The sequence below is a fragment of the Pelophylax lessonae genome (assembly GCF_965119305.1).
Source record: "Pelophylax lessonae genome assembly, chromosome: 13".
NCBI lineage: Eukaryota > Metazoa > Chordata > Amphibia > Anura > Ranidae > Pelophylax > Pelophylax lessonae.
Window position 1 is genome coordinate 132752617 of NC_138780.1, and position 24469 is coordinate 132777085.

General features: G+C 46.3%; 1 protein-coding gene across 2 annotated transcripts in view; it reads right to left on the minus strand.

Moving 5' to 3' along the window:
* The window catches only part of UBR1 (ubiquitin protein ligase E3 component n-recognin 1), a 234394-nt gene that overhangs the window by 72411 nt on the left and 137514 nt on the right, over positions 1–24469 (minus strand). Inside the window, exons 29-31 of one of the 2 annotated variants that reach the window (XM_082275496.1) lie at positions 13125–13300; positions 8768–8973; positions 6013–6106 (exon numbers count right to left, since the gene is read on the minus strand). In XM_082275496.1, coding sequence (XP_082131622.1) covers positions 6013–6106; positions 8768–8973; positions 13125–13300 — 476 coding nt within the window. The remainder of the gene's footprint in view (positions 1–6012; positions 6107–8767; positions 8974–13124; positions 13301–24469) is intronic. The other variant, XM_082275495.1, reaches the window with a different exon arrangement.

Genomic DNA, 24469 nt, shown 5'->3' on the forward strand with positions numbered 1-24469 from the left:
GCTTCTGAAGAACCGACAACACCAAATTAAGATCCCAGGGTGGTAAAGGCGCGCGCACTGGCGGAGCCAGGTGTCGCACCCCCTGGATGAAATTCCGAACCAAGGAATGAGTAGCTAAAGGCTTCTGAAAGAAGATTGCTAATGCTGAAACCTGACCCTTGATAGTGCTCAAGGCCAGCTTCTGCTCAACCCCCTGTTGCAGAAAAGACAAAATACGGTTCACTGAATAAGAACGTGGAGGAAACCCAATAGATTCACACCACGCGATATAAGACTTCCATGTGCGATGATAAATCTTCCTGGAAGTCGCTTTCCTAGCTTTAATTAGAGTAGGAATAACTGAAGTTGACAGCCCCTTGTCCTTCAGCACCTGGGTCTCAATAGCCAGGCCGTTAAAGCCAGCGATTGTAAAGCAGGATAGAAGATCGGTCCCTGAGACAGCAGGTCTTCCCTGAGAGGAAGTCACCACGGGACGTCCGCTACCAGCCTGACCAAGTCGGCGTACCAGGCTCGACGAGGCCAGTCCGGAGCTACCAGGATAACTGGAATTCCCTCCACCTCTATCCTGCGAAGAAGCTTCGGCAGCAACCTGAGAGGAGGGAAGGCATACAGTAGCTGATACTGCCCCCACGGGGCGACCAGCGCGTCTGCGGCATCTGCTAGAGGATCGCGGGAGCGAGCTACAAACCTCCGCACCTTCCTGTTGAGCCGAGATGCCAACAGATCCACATCCGGGGTGCCCCAACGAAGGCACAATTGGTGGAAAACTTCTGGATGAAGAGACCATTCCCCTTGATCCAGAATCTGACGGCTGAGATAATCTGCCTGCCAATATTCCACCCCCGGAATGAACACCGCGGAGAGAGCTGGAACAAACCGTTCCGCCCAACGAAGAATGCTGGCCACTTCTATGGCCGCCAGGACACTCTTGGTGCCCCCTTGATGATTGACATAAGCCACTGCTGTGGCATTGTCTGACTGGATCCGAACCGGGCTGCCCTGGAGCTGCTCGGTCCAATGAATCAGACAAAGTCTGATCGCTCTCAGTTCCAATACATTTATCGGTAACCTGGACTCTTCCAGGGACCAAAGCCCCTGGGCAGATAATTGGCCGAGAATTCCTCCCCACCCGGATAGACTGGCATCCGTGGTGACAATCGTCCAGTATATTGGCAGAAATGACTTCCCCTGGCTGAGCATCGGAGACCGAAGCCACCAGACCAGAGACTCTCTGGTCCGCTCGCTCAATCGGATCCGATTGTCCAGGGAATCTGGATTCCGGTTCCATTTGAGAAGAATCTCTCCTTGAAGGATTCGGGTATAGGACTGGGCAAATGGTACTGCTTCGAAGGAAGCCACCATCAAACCCAGGAAACTCATGCAAGTCCGAAGAGAAGGCCAGTTGTCGGATAGTAACAACTGAATTGTCGATTGAATCTTCCGGAGTTTCCCCGCCGGAAGAAATACTTTTGCCCTGGATGTGTCTAAAATTAGACCCAGATATTCCAGCCTCCTTGTGGGAACCAGAGAAGACTTCTGCAGGTTCACCAGCCACCCGAACTCTTGCAAAGAGATCATGGTGATCTCTAAGTTTAGTAACAGAGTCTGCGGAGACTCCGCACGGAGCAGAAGATCGTCTAGGTAACCTAGAATCGATATGCCTCATTGTCGCAACAGTGCCAACACTGGGGCCAACACCTTTGTGAAGACCCGGGGAGCCGAGGCGAGACCAAAGGGTAACGCCACAAACTGATAATGGTTCTCCTCTACGGAGAAACGCAGGAAGCGCTGATGTCCTGCGTAAATGGGAATGTGAAGATAGGCATCCTTGATGTCTATGGACGCTAGAAAATCCCCCTGATGCAGGGAGGCCACTACTGTGCGAATAGACTCCATCTTGAATTTTTGTATCTTGACAAAAAGATTGAGTGCTCTTAAGTCCAGAATTGGACGCACCTTGCCCTCTTTCCTGGGTATTGTGAACAGGTTCGAATAAAACACTTGAAAACGCTCTGTCCAAGGAACGTGGACCACCACTCCTTGTTGCATTAAATCCGTGACCGCCCCCCGCAGAGCTTCTAGGCGATCCGGGGATAGTCGGATATTGGAAGGGAAGAATCGCACCGGTGGGAGTGATTGAAACTCGATCTTGTAACCTGACCGTATGACTTCGCAAACCCACTTGTCCGGGATTCTGGAAAGCCATGGATCCGGAAACCTGCGAAGACGTCCCCCCACCCCAGCTATGGGTGGGGGCGCACCTTCAGGCTTTAGTAGTCTTATCTTCAGGTCTGGAAGAGCCGGACTTTTGTTTGCCCGACCAGCGCCCCTTGAAACCTCCTGAAGGAGTTTTGGAGGGCTTTGCTTTATCGCCCGCGGGGCGAAAAAATTTCTTATGAGCGGAAAAGGAAGGCCCCTGTCTCTGACGAGGTCTTTTACCCTTAGTACTTTGTGGCAAAAAAGTGCTCTTGCCTCCAGTGAGATCCTTGATAATCTCATCTAAGTTGGTCCCAAATAGGCGCTCCCCCTGAAAGGGGAGATTAGCCAAAGCTCTCTTGGAACCTTGGTCCGCTGACCAACACTTTAGCCACAGTGTACGCCTGAGGACCACTGCTGAAATTGAAGCTCGCCCCAACAATGGAGTGGCGTCTAGAGCAGCGTCACAGACAAACTGTAGCCCCTGTATCATCTGTTCCAGCAGATCTGATACCGCCTGGGGGATGTCTCTCCCCTCTAAGTCCTGGCGTAACCACTTGGTCCATTCTGTCCCAGTTTGTGAAACCAGACCAATAGCAATTACTGGTCTAAAAGCTGACCCAATCAGGGAAAAGATGGCGCGAGACACAGCTTCCACCTTCCACTGGATCCTTAAAGGACGGAGCGTCCTCCAATGGGATAACCGTAGCTTTGTTCAATCTGGAAATTGGTGAATCCACCACAGGTGGTACTGTCCATTTCTTGAGGAGGGATTCCTCGAACGGATAACGCCTATTAATGCGTTTGGAAATAGCAGGGGTTCGTTTTGGATGACCCCATTCTTCCTTAATTACATTACCAAAACATTTGGGCAAGGGAAATACTTTCACCATTTTGGTCCGTTTATTAGTACCAAAAGGGATCTCAGTCTCAGCTACTTCCGACGGTGTAACCTGCAGTCCTAAGGTTTCCCGGACAGATACAATTAGTGCGTTCACCAACGCTTCCTCTTGGGCTATGGTAGATGCCGAAACATCCTCCTCACTGTCTGAAGAGACAGTACCTGAGACACAAGCCCCAGATGATGGACCTGCACCTGCAGTGACCGGCTCAGACTCTGAATCTGAAGTTTCAGATGAAATAGGGGTAGGCGGGGGTCGCTTCCTTGCACCCTGTCCCTGACAGGCCACTTCCACCCGGGATACAAAAGACTCTAAAACCGCTGATAATGCATCAATAGTAAGTGGGGAACTGGAGGGTCCTGCAGCCACCTCGAGGGGATCAGGTGGAGATACATGTGTGGCCGGGTCCATGTTAATCCAGGACACTTTGCCAGAAAAAAATGTCTTTTTTTTTTTTGTAATCCCCCAGCGCAATAGCGCCCCTCAGCGTACCTGCTTTGGACCCCCACAGAGAGAGAGAGAGACCCCAAGGGCTCACCACCTGATGCAGAGAAGTTTCTATCAAACTGCTGTCAGCGTTGTCCTATGCAGACTGGGAAGTCCTGTGCTAGCTTTCCCGGGTAAAAGGAAGTGGCTCCGCCCCCTTTGCACGCCTTCCGGCGCTCCCAGCTACTCCTCGAGGTAGGCTGGGCACATCAAACATGGCCGCCCCCATGCAGGAGACACCAGGCTACGGCAAAATGGCGGCCTGCGTGACCTGCGGGCGGCCTGTGTAGACAATGCAGTCTGTGACGTGCGGTCTACAGCAAAATGGCGGCGGACTGCCGATCTAGTGTGGCTCCTCCGGAGGATAGCAGCGGCCTGCGAACGGCTATGAAAGGCTGGCGGCGGCCTGTAAATGCGGCCTGCGGGAGGATGGCGATAGCCTCTGTATCCCTCAGTATAAGGTAGGTGCCTAAATGCCAGTATCTTATATTTCAAAATAGTCAATCGAACCAGGCTTCCTTGGAGACCAAGCCTGCTGGAGGAACCAAGGCTGCTGGAGTGTCAGCTCCCAAACCAAGGCTGCTGGAGTGTCAGCTCCCAAACCAAGCCTGCTGGAGCGTCAGCTCCCAAACCAAGCCTGCTGGAGCGTCAGCTCCCAAACCAAGCCTGCTGGAGCGTCAGCTCCCAACCCAAATCACACTATCACAGGGAGATATGTGAACCTGTTATAGGCTAAAGGGGGGAACCTTAATGTCAAAAGGTCCGACCATACACAGAGGGGCCCGTATCCCAAAAACCCCACAGGGGGGAAGGGGGAATATCTACTCACCATACCGGAACTGACGGGCACCCTTTCTTAACAGAACCCCTTCTTCACCGAGGTGGGGGGCTGTCGACCAATACGGACGCCGTGACTCTGCTGGTCATTGGCGTCCAAGCGAGACGTTTAACTCGCAGGGTCAGTCCCCGTCCAGTGGGACTATGTCGCGGCCGACCCAGCGCGGAGCTATGGCCTGCACGCGCTCGTAGGCTGAACCGGGGTGACCACTGGATCTCAACATCCAGCCCGTCGCCCAGCTCCAGCATACTTACTTGAATGTGTCGCGGCCGACCCAGCGCGGAGCTATGGCCTGCGCGCGCTTGTAGGCCGGCTGGGGTGACCACTGGATCTCAACATCCAGCCCGTCGCCCAGATCCGGCGTGATTTGCTTGAAGATCTCACAGGAAAACTGGAGAAAACAACTACCTAAAAGGAAAAAAAATTTCTAACAAAAAAATCTTGCCAGGACCAAAGATCCCAGCAAGGAACTTAGGTCCTTACTCCTGACTAGACAGAAAAAAACTAACATCCTGTAGCAGAGAGAGAGAGGATATACCCTCTGGGACTGCCCCTAAGGTGGAGCCAGAACGTTTTTTTCTGCCTAGTGTCCTACTCCTGTAGAGGGCAGTATAACCCAATTGATATGAATCAAAGAGGACTGCGTCTGTCAATGAGCGACAGAGAAATGTGCATTTATCAATTTTTTATCAACACTTGTGTGACTTCAAAGTCGCGTAATTTTACCGCGATTTTGCCGCGACTGTTGCTGTGATTTTGACGCAAGTTTGACTGGGCTTGAATGTCTTTGGCCTTAAAACGCTTCAAAATCGTACCAAAGTAGTGCAGGGACTACTTTGAAGTCGGCGCGACTTCATATCGCACAGATATGAATGGTACTCATTGGAAATAATGGAGAACGACTTGTTATGCGATTTAGCAGTCCCAAATCGCATGACAAGTCGCACAAGTGTGAAAAGGGCCTAAATCTATCAAACACATTAAGCCTAATAGGCCCACAAGGGGAACGTCATGTATGAACAACACATAGAAGGTAAAAGAGCATGGAGTACAAAAAGCAGAGGCATTGCCACAGTGTGTCTCTTACTTGTGACCTAAATTGTTAGGCATCTTTCACACGGCCGCTCCGTTTTTTTTTCTTCCGCTCCGGCACTTTTTTTTTTTTTCCATGGACACGGACGACACTTGTGTCATCCACTCTGTATGTCCGCATATCATCCCATCCGTTTGCGGATGATATACGGACATAATGTATGTCTATGGGGATTGCGGATGTCAGTGGATGACACCGCTGACATCCGATTTTGGATCCCTTCCATTTTTTTAAACGGAAGAAAAATAGGGTTCTGTTCCGTTCCAAAAAACGGAACAGAACTGAAAGGACACAAATCAGATGTCAGCGGATGGTCATCCGCTGACATCCGCAATCCCATTGACATGCATTATGTCCGTATATAACCTGCAAACGGATGGGGTGATATACGGACATACGGAGCGGCCGTGTGAAAGAGGCCTTAGTCATGTTAATTTGGCATTATTTAAAAACACCTGTAACACGTAGATCATAATAACATGTGGCCTATCACTTACTTTTGCCAGCAGGTCACATGCATTACATGACCACAACTTCCTGTAAAGGTTCCAGCAGACAACTCAAGGCTTGAAAAAAGTGGATCAAATGTTTCTGTAAAAAAAAAAAAAATTTGAATCATAAAGAAGGCTGCATTAATTAAAGATTTTACCGTGATTTACACTGATTCACAAAAACAAACATTTCCAGCACTCAGAGGACTGCTACAAAGTTACAATGATGTATGGACAGACACAATGCAAGTCTTCAACTGGAAAGCCCTGTCGGTGCAGCCTTCCTCAAATAGGGGAATTTAGTAGATAACTAAAAAAAAATAAAATAAAAGCACACAGGAAGGCACAAATAATAATAAAATTAACAAAGGGCAAAAGCCATATTCACAAAAGTGGAAAAAATGCATGTGCTGTATTACACTAAATCATGATCCAGCGCTGTGGTCATATGACTGGACCCAATGCATCGCTGTATTATGTAGCTCTGAGGAAGGGGGTGCAGTCCTCGAAAAGTGTCAGATTGCTGATGCAACAGTGCATCAGGTCAGGTCACATAACATCAGCACTGGATCATAATGTGGTATTATACAATACATGCATTTTTTCCACTTTTGTGAGCAAGGATTTGGCGCTTTGCTCATTTTATTAGTAAATCTTTTGGTAATGCACTAGGAGTTTGCGCTCTCCTGTGGGCTTTTTCTACAGTTAACTATTTTCACTGATATACAACCTGTATATACAGTGGGTACGGAAAGTATTCAAACCCCCTTAAATTTTTCACTCTTTGTTATATTGCAGCCATTTGCTAAAATCATTTAAGTTCATTCTTCTTCCTCATGAATGTACACACAGCTCCCCATATTGACGGAAAAACACAGAATTGTTGACATTGTTGCAGATTTATTAAAAAAGAAAAACTGAAATATCACATGGTCCTAAGTATTCAGACCCTTTGCTGTGACACTCATATATTTAACTCAGGTGCTTTCCATTTCTTCTGATCATCCTTGAGATGGTTCTACACCTTCATTTGAGTCCAGCTGTGTTTGATTATACTGATTGGACTTGATTAGGAAAGCCACACACCTGTCTATATAAGACCTTCCAGATCACAATGCATGTCAGAGCAAATGAGAATCATGAGGTCAAAGGAACTGCCTGAAGAGCTCAGATACAGAATTGTGACAGATCTGGCCAAGGTTACAAAAAGATTTCTGCTGCACTTAAGGTTCCTAAGAGCACAGTGGCCTCCATAATCCTCAAATGGAAGACGTTTGGGACGACCAGAACCCTTCCTAGAGCTGGCCGTCCGGCCAAACTGAGCTATCGGGGGAGAAGAGCCTTGGTGAAAGAGGTAAAGAAGAACCCAAAGATCACTGTGGCTGAGCTCCAGAGATGCACTCAGGAGATGGGAAAAAGTTGTAGAAAGTCAACCATCACTGCAGCCCTCCACCAGTCAGGGCTTTATGGCAGAGTGGCCCAACGGAAGCCTCTCCTCAGTGTAAGACACATGAAAGCCCACATGGAGTTTGCTAAAAAACACCTGAAGGACTCCAAGATGGTGATAAATAAGATTCTCTGGTCTGATGAGACCAAAATAGAACTTTTTGGCCTTAATTCTAAGCGGTATGCATGGAGAAAACCAGGCACTGCTCATCACCTGTCCAATACAGTCCCAACAGTGAAGCATGGTGGTGGCAGCATCATGCTGTGGGGGTGTTTTTCAGCTGCAGGGACAGGACGACTGGTTGCAATCGAGGGAAAGATGAATGCGGCCAAGTACAGGGATATCCTGGACAAAAACCTTCTCCAGAGTGCTCTGGACCTCAGACTGGGCCGAAGGTTTACCTTCCAACAAGACAATGACCCTAAGCACACAGCTAAAATAACGAAGGAGTGGCTTCACAACAACTCCGTGACTGTTCTTGATTGGCCCAGCCAGAGCCCTGACTTAAACCCAATTGAGCATCTCTGGAGAGACCTAAAAATGGCTGTCCACCAACGTTTACCATCCAACCTGACAGAACTGGAGAGGATCTGCAAGGAGGAATGGCAGAGGATCCCCAAATCCAGGTGTGAAAGACTTGTTGCATCTTTCCCAAAAAGACTCCTGGCTGTATTAGATCAAAAGGGGGCTTCTACTAAATACTGAGCAAAGGGTCTGAATACTTAGGACCATGTGATATTTCAGTTTTTCTTTTTTAATAAATCTGCAACAATGTCAACAATTCTGTGTTTTTCTGTCAGTATGGGGTGCTATGTGTACATTCATGAGGAAGAAGAATGAACTTAAATGATTTTAGCAAATGGCTGCAATATAACAAAGAGTGAAAAATTTAAGGGGGTCTGAATACTTTCCGTACCCACTGTATAAACCCACAAAGATGCTTTCCGCATTGCACCTCTGTGGAATAAAACCAAGTCAGTGGCACTTAGCAAATTATTTTATCTCTATAAAATGTAATGGAAATATCCTCAATATAAACCCTTATGAACCAATTAAAGCTCAATTAAGTTTCATTTTTTAGTGCATATATAAGCATAGTGTATATTCTGTACATTACTTTTTGTAATTAATTTTGCTCTGGTGAGTACAAAGATCTTTCAATAGGCTAAATGCTGCAATGAGGATAGCTGCCAGTGCCACCCAATTGTTAAGAGGATACTACCAAATCTACAGCTGTCAGTATCTCTTGACAGTTAAATGTACCATAAATAATCATCACATTACGCTGCTGGTGGCCAACCAGCAAGTACATACCACCTGAGTGTATGACTGTCGTTCCTCGGTTCTGGCATAAGGTTGTAGATTTCTGCACGCAGGCAGTTAACACCATTGTGGATTTATCCAGTCTCACTTCTTGTTCCTCCTGGCACAGGATGCAAGTCAGTGCTTCTTTTTCTGGTATTGATGGGCCCCGATTAGGACCTACGGCAATCTTAGAGCATTCATCAGCTGTCAGTGAGCTAGAACAGAAGTTATCCATCAACATTAAGAAGCATGGCCATTGACAGTCTCTAGCTGCATGATCCACAGCACAAAGCCAAATTTAGTATATTAAAAGCAGAAACTCAGGAAAAAAGAAAAAAAAAAAAAATCGAGTAATGTATTAAGACCTCATTTAAAACAGATCTATTATGAGACTAAAAAGGAAAAAAAAAAAAAAAAGGCAGACTATATAGCTTTGTTTTCATCTGTCATTGGTATATGTTTATTTCCTGTGCAGGCATTTGAGAGTGATAATATGAGAGACCTTTTCACCACATACTACACTCAAAACTAAGCACCGATTTAAGGCCCGTACACACGTAGCGATTGTCGGCTGTAAATATTCGGCCACCGTCCGTTCGGCCGATTGTCGGCTTGTTAGTATGATGCTTCCGACAACCGACTGCGACTTTTCGGCCTAACAGAATCTGGTGTGCAGCCTTTAAAATTTTTGTTGGCCAACACCAGAACGGCCGATTGTTCCTCAGTCAGTACAGAATTCGGCCGACAAACAGCAGATGAGCAAGACTGGGCATGCTCAGAGAAGAAAAAAAACACACGGAAAGTTAACCATCACATAACATCACTTCTGCAGTCGGCTGTTGTTGGCCGACAAAATTTGTGTGCAGTCTTTAGCACTTTTCAACCGACAGGACAGCAACGGACAAAAGACGGCCGATCATTCAGCCGACAATCAGTGCGTGTGTACGGGGCTTAAGTCTCTGTAAGTACAAGTAATGCAGATTCCCTGTCTGCTGCAGCAATTTTGGAGTGGTTGTAAATCCTTACATATAACCAGTGAAGAGACTGGCCTAAGGTGATACACAGAGATGAAACAAATATTCCTACATCAGGTGTGCCTGTTTATCTACAGTCTTATCTTCTCTTCTGTTGTTCACAGTCCAGAATTTATAAAGCTTATTTAAATTTTCAGAAAACAAGGGGCGGAGAGCTGAGGTTTCCATACTACAAATCTCAGTATGGAAAGCTCTGAGCGCTGAATGGAGGGAAGGAACACTTCCCCTTTCACACAGCACAGACGAAAAGAGCTGAGACGATCAATCACAAGCCATATGCTGGAGATACTTCACATTACCTTTTTTCGCTTGGCGTCAGGAAAAATTTCAAAAGTAATTCATGCTGATAGAGGAATGACGCAGCGGACAAAAAAATGACACTTTGTGCTCTTACAGTATCTCACAAAAGTGAGTAAACCCCTGTGACAACACTGAAGAAATTACACTTTGCTACAATGTAAAGTAGTGAGTGTACAGCTTGTATAACTGTAAATTTGCCGTCCCCTCAAAATAACTCAACACACAGCCATGAATGTCTAATGTCTAAACCGCTGGCAACAAAAGTGAGTACACCCTTAAGTGAAAACGTCCAAACTGGGCTCAATTAGCCATTTTTCCTCCCCGGTGTCATGTGACTTGTTAGTGTTACAAGGTCTCAGGTGTGAATGGGGAACAGGTGTGGTAAATTTGCTGTTATCGCTCTCCCTCTCATACTGGTCACTGGAAGTTGAACATGACACCTCATGGCAAAGCACTCTTTGAGGATTTGAAAAAAAGAAAGAATTGCTGCTCTACAGATGATGGCCTAGGCCAGTGGTCCTCAACCCTGGCCTACAGGGCCCACTAACAGGCCAGATTTGCAAGATAACTGAAATACATCCCAGGTGATATAATTTGCTGCTCAGTGATTGCAGTACTCTAGTCTGCATCTCCCCAAGGTAATACTTAAAATCTGGCCTGTTAGTGGGCCCTGAGGGCCGGAGTTGAGGACCACTGGCCTAGGCAATAAGATTGCCAAGACCCTGAAACTGAGCTGCAGCAGGGTGGACAAGACCATACAGTGGTTTAACAGGACAGGTTCCACTCAGAACAGGCCTCGCCATGGACGACCAAAGAAGTTGAGTGCATGTGCTCAGCATCATATCCAGAGGTTGTCTTTGGGAAATAGACGTATGGGTGCTGCCAGCATTGCTGCAGAGGTTGAAGGGGTGGGAGTTCAGCCTGTCAGTGCTCAGACCATACGCCGCACACTGCATCAAATCGCTCTGCATGGCTGTGGTCTCAGAAGGAAGCCTCTTCTAAAGATGATGCACAAGAAAGCCCACAGTTTGCTGAAGACAAGCAGACTAAGGACATGGATTACTGGAACCCTGTCCTTTGGTCTGATGAGACCAAGATAAACTTATTTGGTTCAGATGGTGCCAAGCATGTTTGGCAGCAACCAGGTGAGGAGTACAAAGACAAATGTGTCTTGCCTACAGTCAAGCATGGTGGGAGTGTCATTGTCTGGGGCTGCATGAGTGCTGCTGACACTGTGGAGCTACAGTTCATTGAGGGAACCATGAATGTCAACATGTACTGTGACATACTGAAACAGAGCATGATCCCCTCCCTTCGGAGACCGGGCCGCAGGGCAGCATTCCAACATAACAAACCCAAACACACCTCCAAAACGACCACCGCCTTGCTAAAGAAGCTGAGGGTAAATGGACTGGCCAAGCATGTCTCCAGACCTAAACCCTATTGAGCATCTGAGCGGCATCCTCAAACGGAAGGTGGAGGAGCGCAAGGCCTCTAACATCCTCCAGCTCCGTGATGTCATCATGGAAAAGTGGAAGAGGACTCCAGTGGCAACCGGTTAAGCTCTGGTGAACTCCATGCCCAAGAGGGTTAAGGCAGTGCTGGAAAATAATGGTGGCCACACAAAATATTGACACTTTGTGCCCAATTTGGACATTTTCACTTAGGGGTCTACTCACTTTTGCTGTCAGTGGTTAAGACATTAATGGCTGGGTGTGGAGTTATTTTGAGGGACAGCAAATTTACACTGTTATACAAGCTGTACACTCACTACTTTTCATTGTAATAAAGTGTCATTTCTTCAGTGTATTCACATGAAAAGATATCAAATATTTACAAAAATGTGAGGGGTGTACTCACTTTTGTGAGATACTGTAATTGAGAAAAGTACACACTATAAAAGGATATGCTTTGTTCATATTTCATTTTTGAGGTTTACAATTAAGAAGCATTACCAACCCTGCAATTTAGCAAGAAAAGGGACACTTCCAGGTGTACTAGATCAGGAGATTTCTAGACTGCCCTCAGTGCCCCTTCCCCAGTATCAGCAATTTAAAGCATAACCAATAAACAAAGAATTGTGCTGTTTAAATAATTAGAACGGTGTTTCAAGCACCCTTGATAGCACATTTTATCTAAATATAAATTAGAATAAATCTACCTGCAAAAGCATTATATGAATACAAAAGGAGTGGTACAAGTTCAAACTGGATATGTATGTAGCTTCACCACTGCAACATAGCACTACATACATTTACAGGCAATAAAGTATAAATCTTTTTTTACATTTACAACCACCTTTCAAATATGTATAAGAGAATGCAAAAATATATACATAAGAGCCGGTTCACACTATTACGACTTGCCAGGTGACTTGGTCAGCCTGGCAAGTCGCGCACTGTTGGGTCCATTGAGTAGTACAGGACCGGTTCTAACAGGAGCGACACAAGTCGCTCCGACTTAGAAAAAGGGTCCTGTACTACTTCGGGGCGACCTGAAGGCGACTTGCATTGACTTTAATTATATGAAGTCCGTGCAAGTCGGTGCACGCGACTTCACAGGTCGCCCCCGAAGTCGGAGCGATCTAATGTGAACGGGGGCTAAAAGGCAATGGCTGATACAAACAAGAGATTGAATCCACCTAGCGTTTTAGGAATTTTGTACTTCCAGTAAAAGCCCTCCAAGGATGTTGAGAGGAAGGGGATTTTCTGTGGTTGACTTGCAAGCCTCAAACTGACTTAATGAATTTCAGAGCAGATGTCTTACCTTACCAGTCTCAAATTGTTGCAGCAAGCAGAGCTTCTGTAAGTACACAGATACAGATTTTCTGGCTGTTCGGTTCGGACTTTAGTATGTAGTGAAAGGGTCTCTTGCAACTATTTCTGAAACTTACCACATCGCAATCGGGTTCAAAAAAAGTTGGTTAAATTTGCAAGGTGAGACTCCTCTATGTGATGTAGTGTTCTATTCACATCTAATGAATGGCTAAATATTAGCAAAATATTTATTTTAATAATACGCAAATAGCTTACATCTCTTCAGTTGGACTGGATGCCTCTTGCACTTCCTGAGTGGTGTCATATAGCAACTTGTTTGTTTCGATAAAGTTTTTTTGCAGAGCAGTCATCTGGTCCATGATCTTCTTTCGATGCAGTCTTGCTGCCTCGGCTTTGCGTTTCCTTGTTTCCTTCTCTTTGGGGCTCTGTCCCTTGCATCACAGAAAAAGAAGGTCACAGACACGGTGGTGCAGGTGAAAAATTTAAATATTACATATAAATCAGGCACTGCTAGTGATGGCTAATGTAGATATAATGGAAAATACCATACAAATGTGCCAATAGTGTGAACACAACAATACACTATTGCTATATAACCAGCAGAAAATTAATAAATGTGAAGCATTCACAGTTCATATACAAAGAAGTCTTTAGTGGAATAAATTGGTGCTCAATAAATGCTGTCACCCTCACCGTGCCTTCTTATTTTGATTCAAGTGATCCACCTCGTGATAAGACTCATACATCTGCACACCAGAAGCCTCAGGTCCCAGGGACCATACAACCTTATCAGCAATCAGAACACCTGGATAGGTCTGCACCTCTCTATTCCCTTTCGGGTGGCCTATGTTGATTATATGGAGGTAAAACAGAGACACCCATAATAGTGCAACACTGCTTTATTAAATAATAAAATTCCACCACACACACAGTTAGGCTTACATAGAATTTTACTCAAATATTAACACAGCGCAAAAAACAGTGCAATAAACAAATATGTGGAATATATATATGTATCTTTAACACATATATATTGTTATACACACCAATGGTGGGTAAAAAAATCAAAGTAACAATAAGTGAACAACTCGTGAAAATATACCAGTAATAACCCAGCAAAGGGAGTCCATATTCCCATATATCTATGAGGAAAACTTCCCCCAAAATTTCCAAAAACATCAACAAGCAAGTATCCAGTGAAAGTCTGTGAAATGTGCTCCTATTTCAGAAAGTCCGTGCCAATCTGTGACTCTCATGCAATGTGGCAGTGTTTCACACCCCAAAGTAAATCCACTTACCAGACAGTGTGGACCCCTTGGCAATACTGCAAAGGGGTCTAATGAGCTTTAGCTGGTAAGTATGGGGATAATGCTTCCTGGATTCTCCTATTGACCATCACTCAAAAATGGAAGACAGAAAGAGTCCGATAGTGTAATACATTCTGGCTTTATTGAAATGTGTAAGAGAAAATGCACTTATAATATATCAGCTGAATATTCACACGTCATAATTACAATGGGGACCCTGGAAGATTTGCATTCCGTAGCGTAGTACAGCACAGCGGCGTGCGATCCACTTAACTGGAAGTGACATTGCTGAATGGCCGGAATCTACGTCGACGTTATCACAGACAAAGACTTCTGGTTCCTCAGTAAGTTAATATAGCCATGCGCTGGTAGTCACATGACATCTTACTAATTTCCTGTTGGGTGTACATAACTTCATATACACCCTAGATCAGGGGTCCTCAAACTATGGCCCTCCAATTGTTCAGGAACTACAATTCCCATCATGCCTTGTCATGTATGTGAATGGCAGAATTTTACAATGCCTCATGGGATGTGTAGTTCTGCAACAGCTGGAGGGCCGTAGTTTGAGGATCCCTGCCCTAGATGGCTAATTTCCTGTGTGCATAAACTATGCTTGGCCAAAAAAAAAAAAAAAAAAAACTTCTTTAATGTGCCGTCTCCTAGAAACCTAAATTCATTGTTAATTACAGGCAGTAGGCCATAAATGAGAATCCTACACTATTTTAAACATCTGTACTTGAATCTTGTAAAAATATTTACTATACACAATAATAAATTAGATGGATCTAAAAACATGTGCATGTAACCTAATGTGCATGCGCATTGGACCTAAAATATATTCTATTAAAAACCAATAGTTAAAGGTAATATATACCAAAAAATATATAAAAAAAACAGAAAGATATACGCATCAACGTAGATTCCGGCCCTGCATAGGGGTCAAACGAGCTTTGGCTGATAAGTATGGGGATAATGCTTCCTGGATTCTCCTATTGACCATCACTCAAAAATGATGTCATGAACAGCAGCAAGTTTTTTGAATGAATAGATTTTTACTTAGCGCAGGGAGGACGTCTGTCATATCTTTTACATAGAATGTGCCCTGACCAGCACCAGCTCAGATCGCATATCAATTGCATGCCCTTTTTTCAACCATGTGATGGGCTCACCCTTCTCTAAACACTCCGAGAGGCCAGCCGGCGTGCCTTCCACGGAGTCGCCTGGAGGGACATTACTGGTTAGTAAGCAAGTGTAGACAGGTGGACATCAATGCATTTCACCGTATGGCTTCTTAAGGAAATCTGGCCTCTGCCTACTATAGAAGAATTAATATACCTGCAACGAGGCTCCGATTGGTGGACCACCCTGTAGTGCAAATATTTTTATAGACAGACAACCTGCACAATGGTCAGTGCTCTCATAAACAGACCTTCTAGGGTCATCATTAACCACTTTCTCGACTGCCCGCCCCAGTTATACTGCAGCAGGTCAGCCCTCCTGTGCGAACCGACGTAGGTATACATCGGTCGCGCGCCTGCAGCTAGGGGGCGCGCTCCCGCCCCCGCTTGGCAGCGGGATGCCAATGCATGGGGCAGGCATCCGCAATCGCTCCCCGCTGAGGGAGAAGAACAGTCAGCTGTTGTAAACACAGCTGACCGTTCTTCCCTCTGCAATGATCACAGAGCGCCTATGATCCTGCTATATACGAACACAGTTCTCTGTGATAATTTCACAAGCCACGCCCCCCCACAGTTATAAACATGCCCCTAGGTACACATTTAACCCCTTGATCACTTACTGTGTTAACCCCTTCCCTGCCAGTGTCATTATTACAGTAACAGTGCATATTTTTAGCACTGATTACTGTAGTAATGTCACTGGTCCCCCCAAAAGTGTCAAAAATGTCAGTCAGGGGTCCGATCTGTCCGCCGCAATGTCACAGTCCCATCCCCCCCAAAAAAAAAAAATCAAATCGCAGCTCGCAGTTACTAGCAAAAAACAAACAATAAAAATGACAAATCTTTCCCGTAGTTAGTAGACGCGATAACTTTTGCGCAAACCAATCAAAATGCGCTTATTGCGATTTTTTTCCCCAAACATATGTAGCAGAAAACAAATTTTGTTTATAGCGCAAAAAAAAAAAAAAAAAAAAAAAAAAAAAAAAATCGCACAGGTGATCAAATACCACCAAAAGAAAGCTCCATTTGTGGGGAAAAAATACGTACATCAATTTTATTTAGGTGCAGCGTCGCACACCCACGCAATTGTCCGTTAAAGTAACGTAGTGCAGAATCGCAAAATATCGCCTAGTCATTAAGGGGGAAAACCTTCCCGTCCAGAAGTGGTTAATATATATAGTCATGGGGTCCTATATACCGCAAATCATTGTGATCTTTTTACAGGATGCAATCTAAGCCCTCTGGCTAGTGACGCTCTTACAGCAATCACATACTTCGTTGATAATAATTTAAACAGATAAACATCTACTAAAAAGTGTTGCATGAAATCCCCTATGGATATAAAAAAACAACTTTATAAAACAAACCATAGGAGATTTTGCGCAACACTTTTTATTAGATGTTTATCTGTTTAAATTATTATCAACTAAGTGATTGTTGCAAGTGCGTCACTAGGCAGAGGGTTTAGGTTGCATCGCAATGGTTTGTGGTATATAGGATCCGATGAATAACTGGATTTTTGACTTACCGTAAAATCCTTTTCTCTGAAGTTCATTGACAGACGCAGCTCCATATTCTTCTTGACCATTGGGACGTCCCAAAGCAGTATTTGCATGAGGGGTGGGAAAACAATGCAGAAAAGAACGCAATTTCCCAGAGGCTAAACGTAGCCAACTGAAGCTCCCCTAGAAACAACATACACCCTCAAAGAGAATATTTTCTCTTTTAAACAGCAGCCTGCAAAACCAAAAGCCAGCATCCGAGGATGCCAACACATCTACTTTGTAGAATTTTGTTAACGCGTGCACAGACGACCAAGTTGCCGCCTTGCAATCTTGCATTACTGATGCCTGATGGCGAAAAGCCCAAGAGGCAATCAGCGCCCTAGTAGAATGTGCCTTCACAGGAAAAGGTGGAACCTGACCCTTCAGTGAATAAGCCTGTATCACCATCTACCTGATCCATCTGGATATGGTCGCAGCAGATGCAGCCAATCCCTTTCGAGGTCCTTCCGTGAGGACAAAAAGCTAATCCGATTTCCTGAAAGATTCAGCAGCCGCCAGGTAAACCCTGATTGCCCGAACTACATCCAAAGAATGCAAGGCAGTTTCCTTGGGATGCTTGGGCTCAGGACAGAGTGAAGGCAGCACAATGTTTTCATTCAAATGTAAATCAGAAATCACCTTAGGAAGAAACGACTTATTAGGTCGAAGTACCACCTTATCTCTGTGGACCACCAGATAGGGTGAACGGCAGGATAGCGCCACCAATTCAGATACTCTGCAAGCAGAGGTAATTAGCCACCAAAAAGGCTACCTTCTGTGACAGTGTAAGCAGAGGAATCCCCCTAATGTTCTCCAAGGGAGGTTTTTGAAGAACAGACAGTACCAAGTTAAGATCCCACGGAAGTAACGGGGATCGTATTGGAGGAGCCATATGGTGAACCCTTTAAATAAAAGTGCAAATCTAAGCATGCGTAGCTAAAGGGCGTTGAAAAAAACACAGCCAAAGCTGACACTTGGCCTTTAATAGTACCCAAGGCCAACCACTGTTCAACCCCTCTTTGGAGAAAGGTCAAAATGCAAGCCACCGAAAAAAGACGAGGATGCACCTTCAGCGATTCACACCATGAGATGTACGATTTCCACATACGATGATAGATCTTCCTGGATGTAGATTTTCTAGCCTTCAACAGTGTAGAAACCACTGAGTCAGAAAGACCCCTGTCCTTCAATACCTGGCTTTCAATAGCCACGCCGTTAAAGCCAGCGACTGTAAAGCAGGATGGAAGATCAGCCCTTGAGATGGCAGATCTGCCCTGAGAGGAAGTCTCTAAGGAGCATCGGCGGCCAACCTTACCAGATCTGCGTACCAAGACCAGCAAGGCCAGTCTGGGGCCACCATACTTCTGCGCAGAAGCCTCGGCAGGAGTTTCAGCGAGGGAACACATAGATCAGCCGATACTGACCCCAAGGAGCCACCAGTGCGTCTGTGGCATCGGCCAGAGGATCCCGAGACCTGGCTACAAACCTCTGTACCTTCTTGCTGAGTCGAGAGGCTAACAACAGGTCGACGTCAGGTGTCCCACACCAGACATACAGCAGGTGAAACACCTCCGGGTGCAGGGACCATTCCCCCTGATCCAACACCTGACAACTCAGGTAATCAGCCTGCCCGTTCTCCACTGCTGGGATATGCACGGTGGAAAGGGCTGGAACAAAATTTTCTGCCCTTTTCAGGATCTCAGCCACCTCCCAGGCCGCCAAGACACTCTTGGTGCCCCCTTCATGATTGACGCAAGCCACGGCCGTGGCATTGTTCGATTGAATCTGAACTGGACAACCCTGCAAATCATTTGTCCAGTGACTCAGGCAAAGCTTTATCACTCTGAGTTCCAGAATATTGATCGGTGGTCTGGACTCCTCCACGGTCCAGGACACCTGGACAGACCCAAGCACTCCTCCCCAGCCAAACAGGCTGGCATCCGTGGTTACTATGGTCCAATACAATGTGAGGAAGGACTTGCCGTGGCCTAGGGCCAACGAGCGAAGCCACCACAGAAGAGCACTCTTTATGCTGTGAATCAACCGAATGCCTTAGGATTTTGGATCTTTGTTCCACTAGACTAGAATTTCCCTTTGTAAGGGTCTTCTGTGGAACTGAGCAAACGGAACCGCCTCGAAGGTCGACACCATCAGACCCAACGCTCACATGCAAGTCAGCAGAGAGGACAGGTTGCTGGATAACAGCAAAGAATCACCCTCTGCAACTTTTGCAGCTTTTCCAGGGGAAGAAACACCCTCGCCAAAGCAGAGTCCAGAGTCAGGTCCAGATAATCCAGTTTTGAAGATGGTACCAGAGCAGATTTTTTTAAATTGATGTTCCAACCAAACTCTTGCAGAGTCTGTACAGTGATTGTCAAGTTGCCCAACAGGACTGAATGGGAGTCTGCTCTTAAGAGGAGATTGTCCAGGTACCCCCTATTGTCGCAGTAATGCCAATACTGGAGCCAACACTTTGGTTTAGAGCCCCGTAAATGGGAGCTCCGATAAAGCCTTTTTTGAAGCCTGATCCGTAGACCAGCTTTATAGCCACAACACGCGTCTAATAGCTACCCCCACCGCGGATATTCTGGCTACAAGAGGGGCCGTATCTTGTGACCCATCACATTTTGGACCATTTGGTCCACTAGCTCTGCTAGGCCTGGAGGGAGCGGTTCTGTTTTTAGGTCACTTTTTAGTAACTTTGCCCATTCCATTATGGTCTGGGACACCAGAGTGATCATGAAGATAAGTATTGAGCCCGCTATCACATGTAAGTGGCGGGACAGAGACTCAACCCTTCTATCCACAGGGTCTATAAAGACTAGGGGCTCCTCCACCGGGATCACAGTAGATTTGTTCAGTCTGGAGACCGGATGATCAATCTTTGGTGAACGGTCCATTTTGCAGGTAACGCGTCCGCAAATTGAGCGCCTCTTAAAACGCTTTGGCACCACTAACATCTGTTTGAGGCGCCCCCATTGATCAGAGACAATTTTGTCAAAAAGTTCCGGACAAGGGAAACCTCGCCCGACTCCTGGGATTTGCGAGTGCCAAATGACACCTGTGTCCCTGATGCTGCAGAATTATCCGCAATTTTTAGATTTTCCTGCACTGACACTATAAGTGCCTCCACCAGCGCACTCTCGCACAGCTGCAGACGAGGATAGGTCGTCCTCGCCATCCGAGCGCGAGGATGCAGAACCTTCAGGGTGACATGCGTCTGCGGCGGCCATATCTAACTCAGAATCTGGGGCTACAGGAGAGGCAGGGGAGGGCATAAGGCGCTTTTTACTAGTGGTATTTTTTAAAACCAAATCCACTTTTGACACCATGTTTTCCAAAACTGCCGTTAAGGCAGACAGGGTTTGCGACCTAGAGGTCCCCGCAACCCCAAGGAGGGGATCTGTATGTGAAATTTGTTTCTGGGACTCCATATGAACCCTGGAATAGCGCAGTGTCACTTTAAGAAAACTGCAAAAAACTGACCCATACCGCTGCACCAGCATATGTAAAGTTCAAGCCACTAGCACTGCAGATAGCAGGGTGAACGAGAGAGACCTACAGGGATCCCAATAGACCTACCACCATTCGATATGGAGGAGAACAGGATCGGTCTACTGTGCAGAGAAAACAATATTCACAGGAAGAGGAAGTACCTGGGTCATCACTAGAGTAAAGGCCTAGCTGCTCCCTGCTGTCCAGCGTTTGCGAACTCTGAGAAAATGGCCGCCCAAGGGGGAAACCACAAAAACATGGCTGACCATGCATTTCAATGGGAGGTCAAAACGATTATTTGCATCGGGAGATCCCGGCAGGGACCCCCACCAGGATTAACCTCCCCCCAGCGGATCCGCTATAGCGGCATCGGTGCATCCACCCCCCCCCCCAGGACTCCCATCGCTGAATGAGGTAAGGACCTCTATGATGGTGGGGAGGGAGGCCTTGGGGGAGCCTGGTACATACTGAGAGGCCAGGGGGAATGAGGGGTACTCGAGGGTCCGACCTTCCCAGAGAGGGTCCCACGTCTGCCCCGAGACCACCAGAGCTATTGGGGGAAACTACTCACCATACCAACGACATTGGGTGGGCGCCACTCCGGACAGACTACCTCTCCACTCAGGGTGGGGGTGCTGACGGCCAAGGAGTATGCTGCGACTCAGGCCGAACCAGGTCGTGTGCGTCCCAGCGAGGTCTTTTACTCACGGGCCAGCCCCGTCCATTGGGGCTTTGTAATGCCGAGGCCTAGCGCTGGGCTATAACCTGCACACGCTCGCTGGCCGGGCTGGGAGACCTTAAGGATCTAGGATATCCAGTCCAAAACCCAGTCAGGCTGTTGATTGCAGTTCTCTCAGGAACAGAACTAGCTAAAAAATGTAATTTTTTAACAAAGGTTCCCTTTAAAATAAAGAAGCCAAGCTAAGACTGAAGTCCCAGTTGGGAACTAGGTCCCACTCCTTAACTAGGCAGACACAAACTGAATCCTATAGCAGAGTTTGCGGGTGTATGCCTGCAGGGACTGCCCCATAGGCGTGGTAAAGATTTTTCCTGCCTAGTGTCCTACTCCTGTAGGTGGCAGCATAACCCCAATGGTCAAGAAGAATATGGAGCTGCGTCTGTCAATGAACGATAGAGAAATATTTATAATGAATGATGACGCTAGGAGGTCTATTTATGAGAGCATTGACCATTGTGCAGGTGGTCTATAAAGTTATTTGCACTCTAGGGTGGTCCACCAATCAGAGCCTCATTGCAGGTATATTAATTCCTCTGTAGTAGGATTTTCTGAAGACGACATACAGCGAAATGCATTGATGTCCGCCTGTCTACACTTCCTTACTAACCAGTGACTTCACTTCCGGGGACTCCATGGAACGCACAGCTGCCGGCTTCTCGGAGCATTTAGAGAGGGGTGAGCCCATCAAATGGTTGAGGAAAGGGGATGCAATTGATATGTAATCTGAGCTGGTGCCGGTCAGGGCACATTTTATGTAAGCTTAACTATTGATGTGTGTGTGGAGGCATTTTTTTATGCAAAAAAACAGTGTTGCACTATTATAGGTGTCTTGGTGTTCCCTCCATATAATCAACACCGGCCATCCGAGAGGGAATAGAGTGGTGCAGACCTATCCAGGTGTTCTGATGGCTGATAAAGCTGTATGGTCCCTGGGACCTGGGGCTTCTGGTGAGCAGATTTAGTAGTCTTATCACAAGGTGGAGCACTTGAATCAAAATAAGGCACGGTGAGGGTGACAGCATTTATTGAGCACTAATTTATTCCACTTAAGACTTCTTTGTATATGAACTGTGAATGCTTCACATTTATTAATTTCTGTTGGTTATATAGCAATAGTGTATTGTTGTGTTCACACTATTGGCACATTAGTATGTTATTTTCCATTATATCTACATTAGCTATCACTTAACAGTGCCTGCTTTATATGTATTATTTTTGTTTTTAGTGTTTTCACTTAAAAGGGGCAGCAGTGAAGGAACCCCCCATATGGATGAGGCACCCTGGCCTTCATGGATTATTTCATTGCAGGTGAAAAATGATTGTGATTCATTATTAATTCTGAAACTACTCAGATATTATCATAACACCTAGCTGCAACTAACCAAAAGATTTCAGGGAAAAAATGCAAACTCTTTCACATAATTACCTGATACAAAGTAATGAAGAACTCCCAGCACAAAACACTGACACAGTCCGCCTAAAGTGGTTGTAGTGGCTCAAGGTTTTTTTCTGTGCAGTAGTAGCAGTGCCCCCCCCCCCCCCATACTTACCTGAGCCTTCTCCAGCGCTGTGCATGGAGCCTTGGCTCTGCTGGGTCTCTCCCTCCTCATTGGCTAAGACAGCAGCCGGAGTCATTGGCTGCTGCTGCGAGTCACAGCTAGTGAGCCAATGAGGAGAAGGGGGGGGGGGCAGGGCTGTGTGTGAATGAACATGCAGAGCAGCAGCTTGGGAGCCCGCCTGCTCGGGTGCCCCTGTTGCAAGCTGCTTGCTTTGGGGGCACTTGGCAAGAGGAAGGGGCCAGGAGCGCAGGAACCCATGAAGAGTAGGATCGGGGCTGCTCTGTGCAAAACGGCTGCACAGAGCAGGTAAGTATGACTGGTTAAAAAAGAATAAGTTATTACCTGATAACTCCCTTTCCAGGAATCCTCCAGGACGGTCACATGAGAGAGATGGCTCCTCCTCCTACAGGAAACACAAGCACAGTTAGGTTTAAAAGGCCGCCTCCCAGGCTGCCCCACAGTTGTAAAAAGATGAACTGGCCTGCTTAAGCGACTAGCTCAAACTATAAATTCTAAGTATACCAAACATTAATAGGGTGGGGGTCCACCGTCCTGGAGGATTCCTGGAAAGGGAGTTATCAGGTAATAACTTATTCTTTCCCAAGTCATCCTCCAGGACGGTCACATGAGACCCCAACGATGCATACCTAGGGTGGGACTACTGCCTGGAGTACTTTGCGACCGAAGGATAGATCCTGGGCGGAGACCAGGTCGACCCTGTAGTGTTTGACGAATGTCGAATCACTAGCCCAAGTGGCTGCCTTGCAGATTTGTTCTGCTGAGGCCCCAGCCTTTTCTGCCCAAGATGTTGATATAGCTCGGGTGGAATGAGCTTTGATGCCGGCAGGTAAACTTTTATTTTGTCCTGTGTAGGTGGTGTGGATGGCCATCCTGATCCACCTGGCTATGGATGATTTAGAAGCTGCTTCACCTTTCTGAGTACCTCCAAAAAGGACAAATAAGTTAGCTGATTTCCTGATTTCCCTGGTAGCTTCTATGTAGTGCAAGATACACCTCTTGACATCCAGTGTAGAAAAAACTTCCTCACCTGGTGAGGTTGGATTTTGACAGAATGACGGAAGAACTACCTCTTGCGTCCGATGGAAATTTGATGATACCTTCGGAAGGAAAAGAGGATCCGTCCTCAAGATTAGTTTGTCCGGAAAAATCTTTAGGAATGGTTCCTTCATGGATAGAGCCTGTAGGTCACTCACCCTTCTAGCTGAAGTAATTGCCACAAGGAAAGCCGCTTTCAGAGTAAGATACTTCAAGTTAGATTCCTCCAATGGTTCGAAAGGGGTTTTGGTGAGTGCCTGAAGTACTAATGTTAGGTCCCAAGGGGCTAAGCTAAGATTTTTGCTAGGCCTGGACCTTTGTATAGATTTGAAGAGTCTCTTCACTAAAGGATCATCTCCTATAGGTTTTTCCAGGAAAATAGACAGTGCTGCAGCCTGTACTTTAAGGGTACCTACAGCCAGACCCTTGTCTGCTCCGTCCAGGAAAAATTCTAGCACTGTGCTAATGTCTTTTAAATTTTTGTTGCTGTGCTCCATCTTAAGTCTGTACGTCTTCCATATCTTGTTGTAGATCCTCCTGGTTACGGGTTTCCTGCTCTGGAGCAGTACTTCCGTGACCCTTGTAGAGAGTCCTTTATTTAATAGTATGCTCCGTTCAGGATCCATGCCGCTAGTTGTAGCGTCTGACTGGAGGGGTGATGCGCTCCTTTTTGAGCCAGAAGGTCTTCCTGAGCTGGTAACATCCAGGGTTCCTCCTCC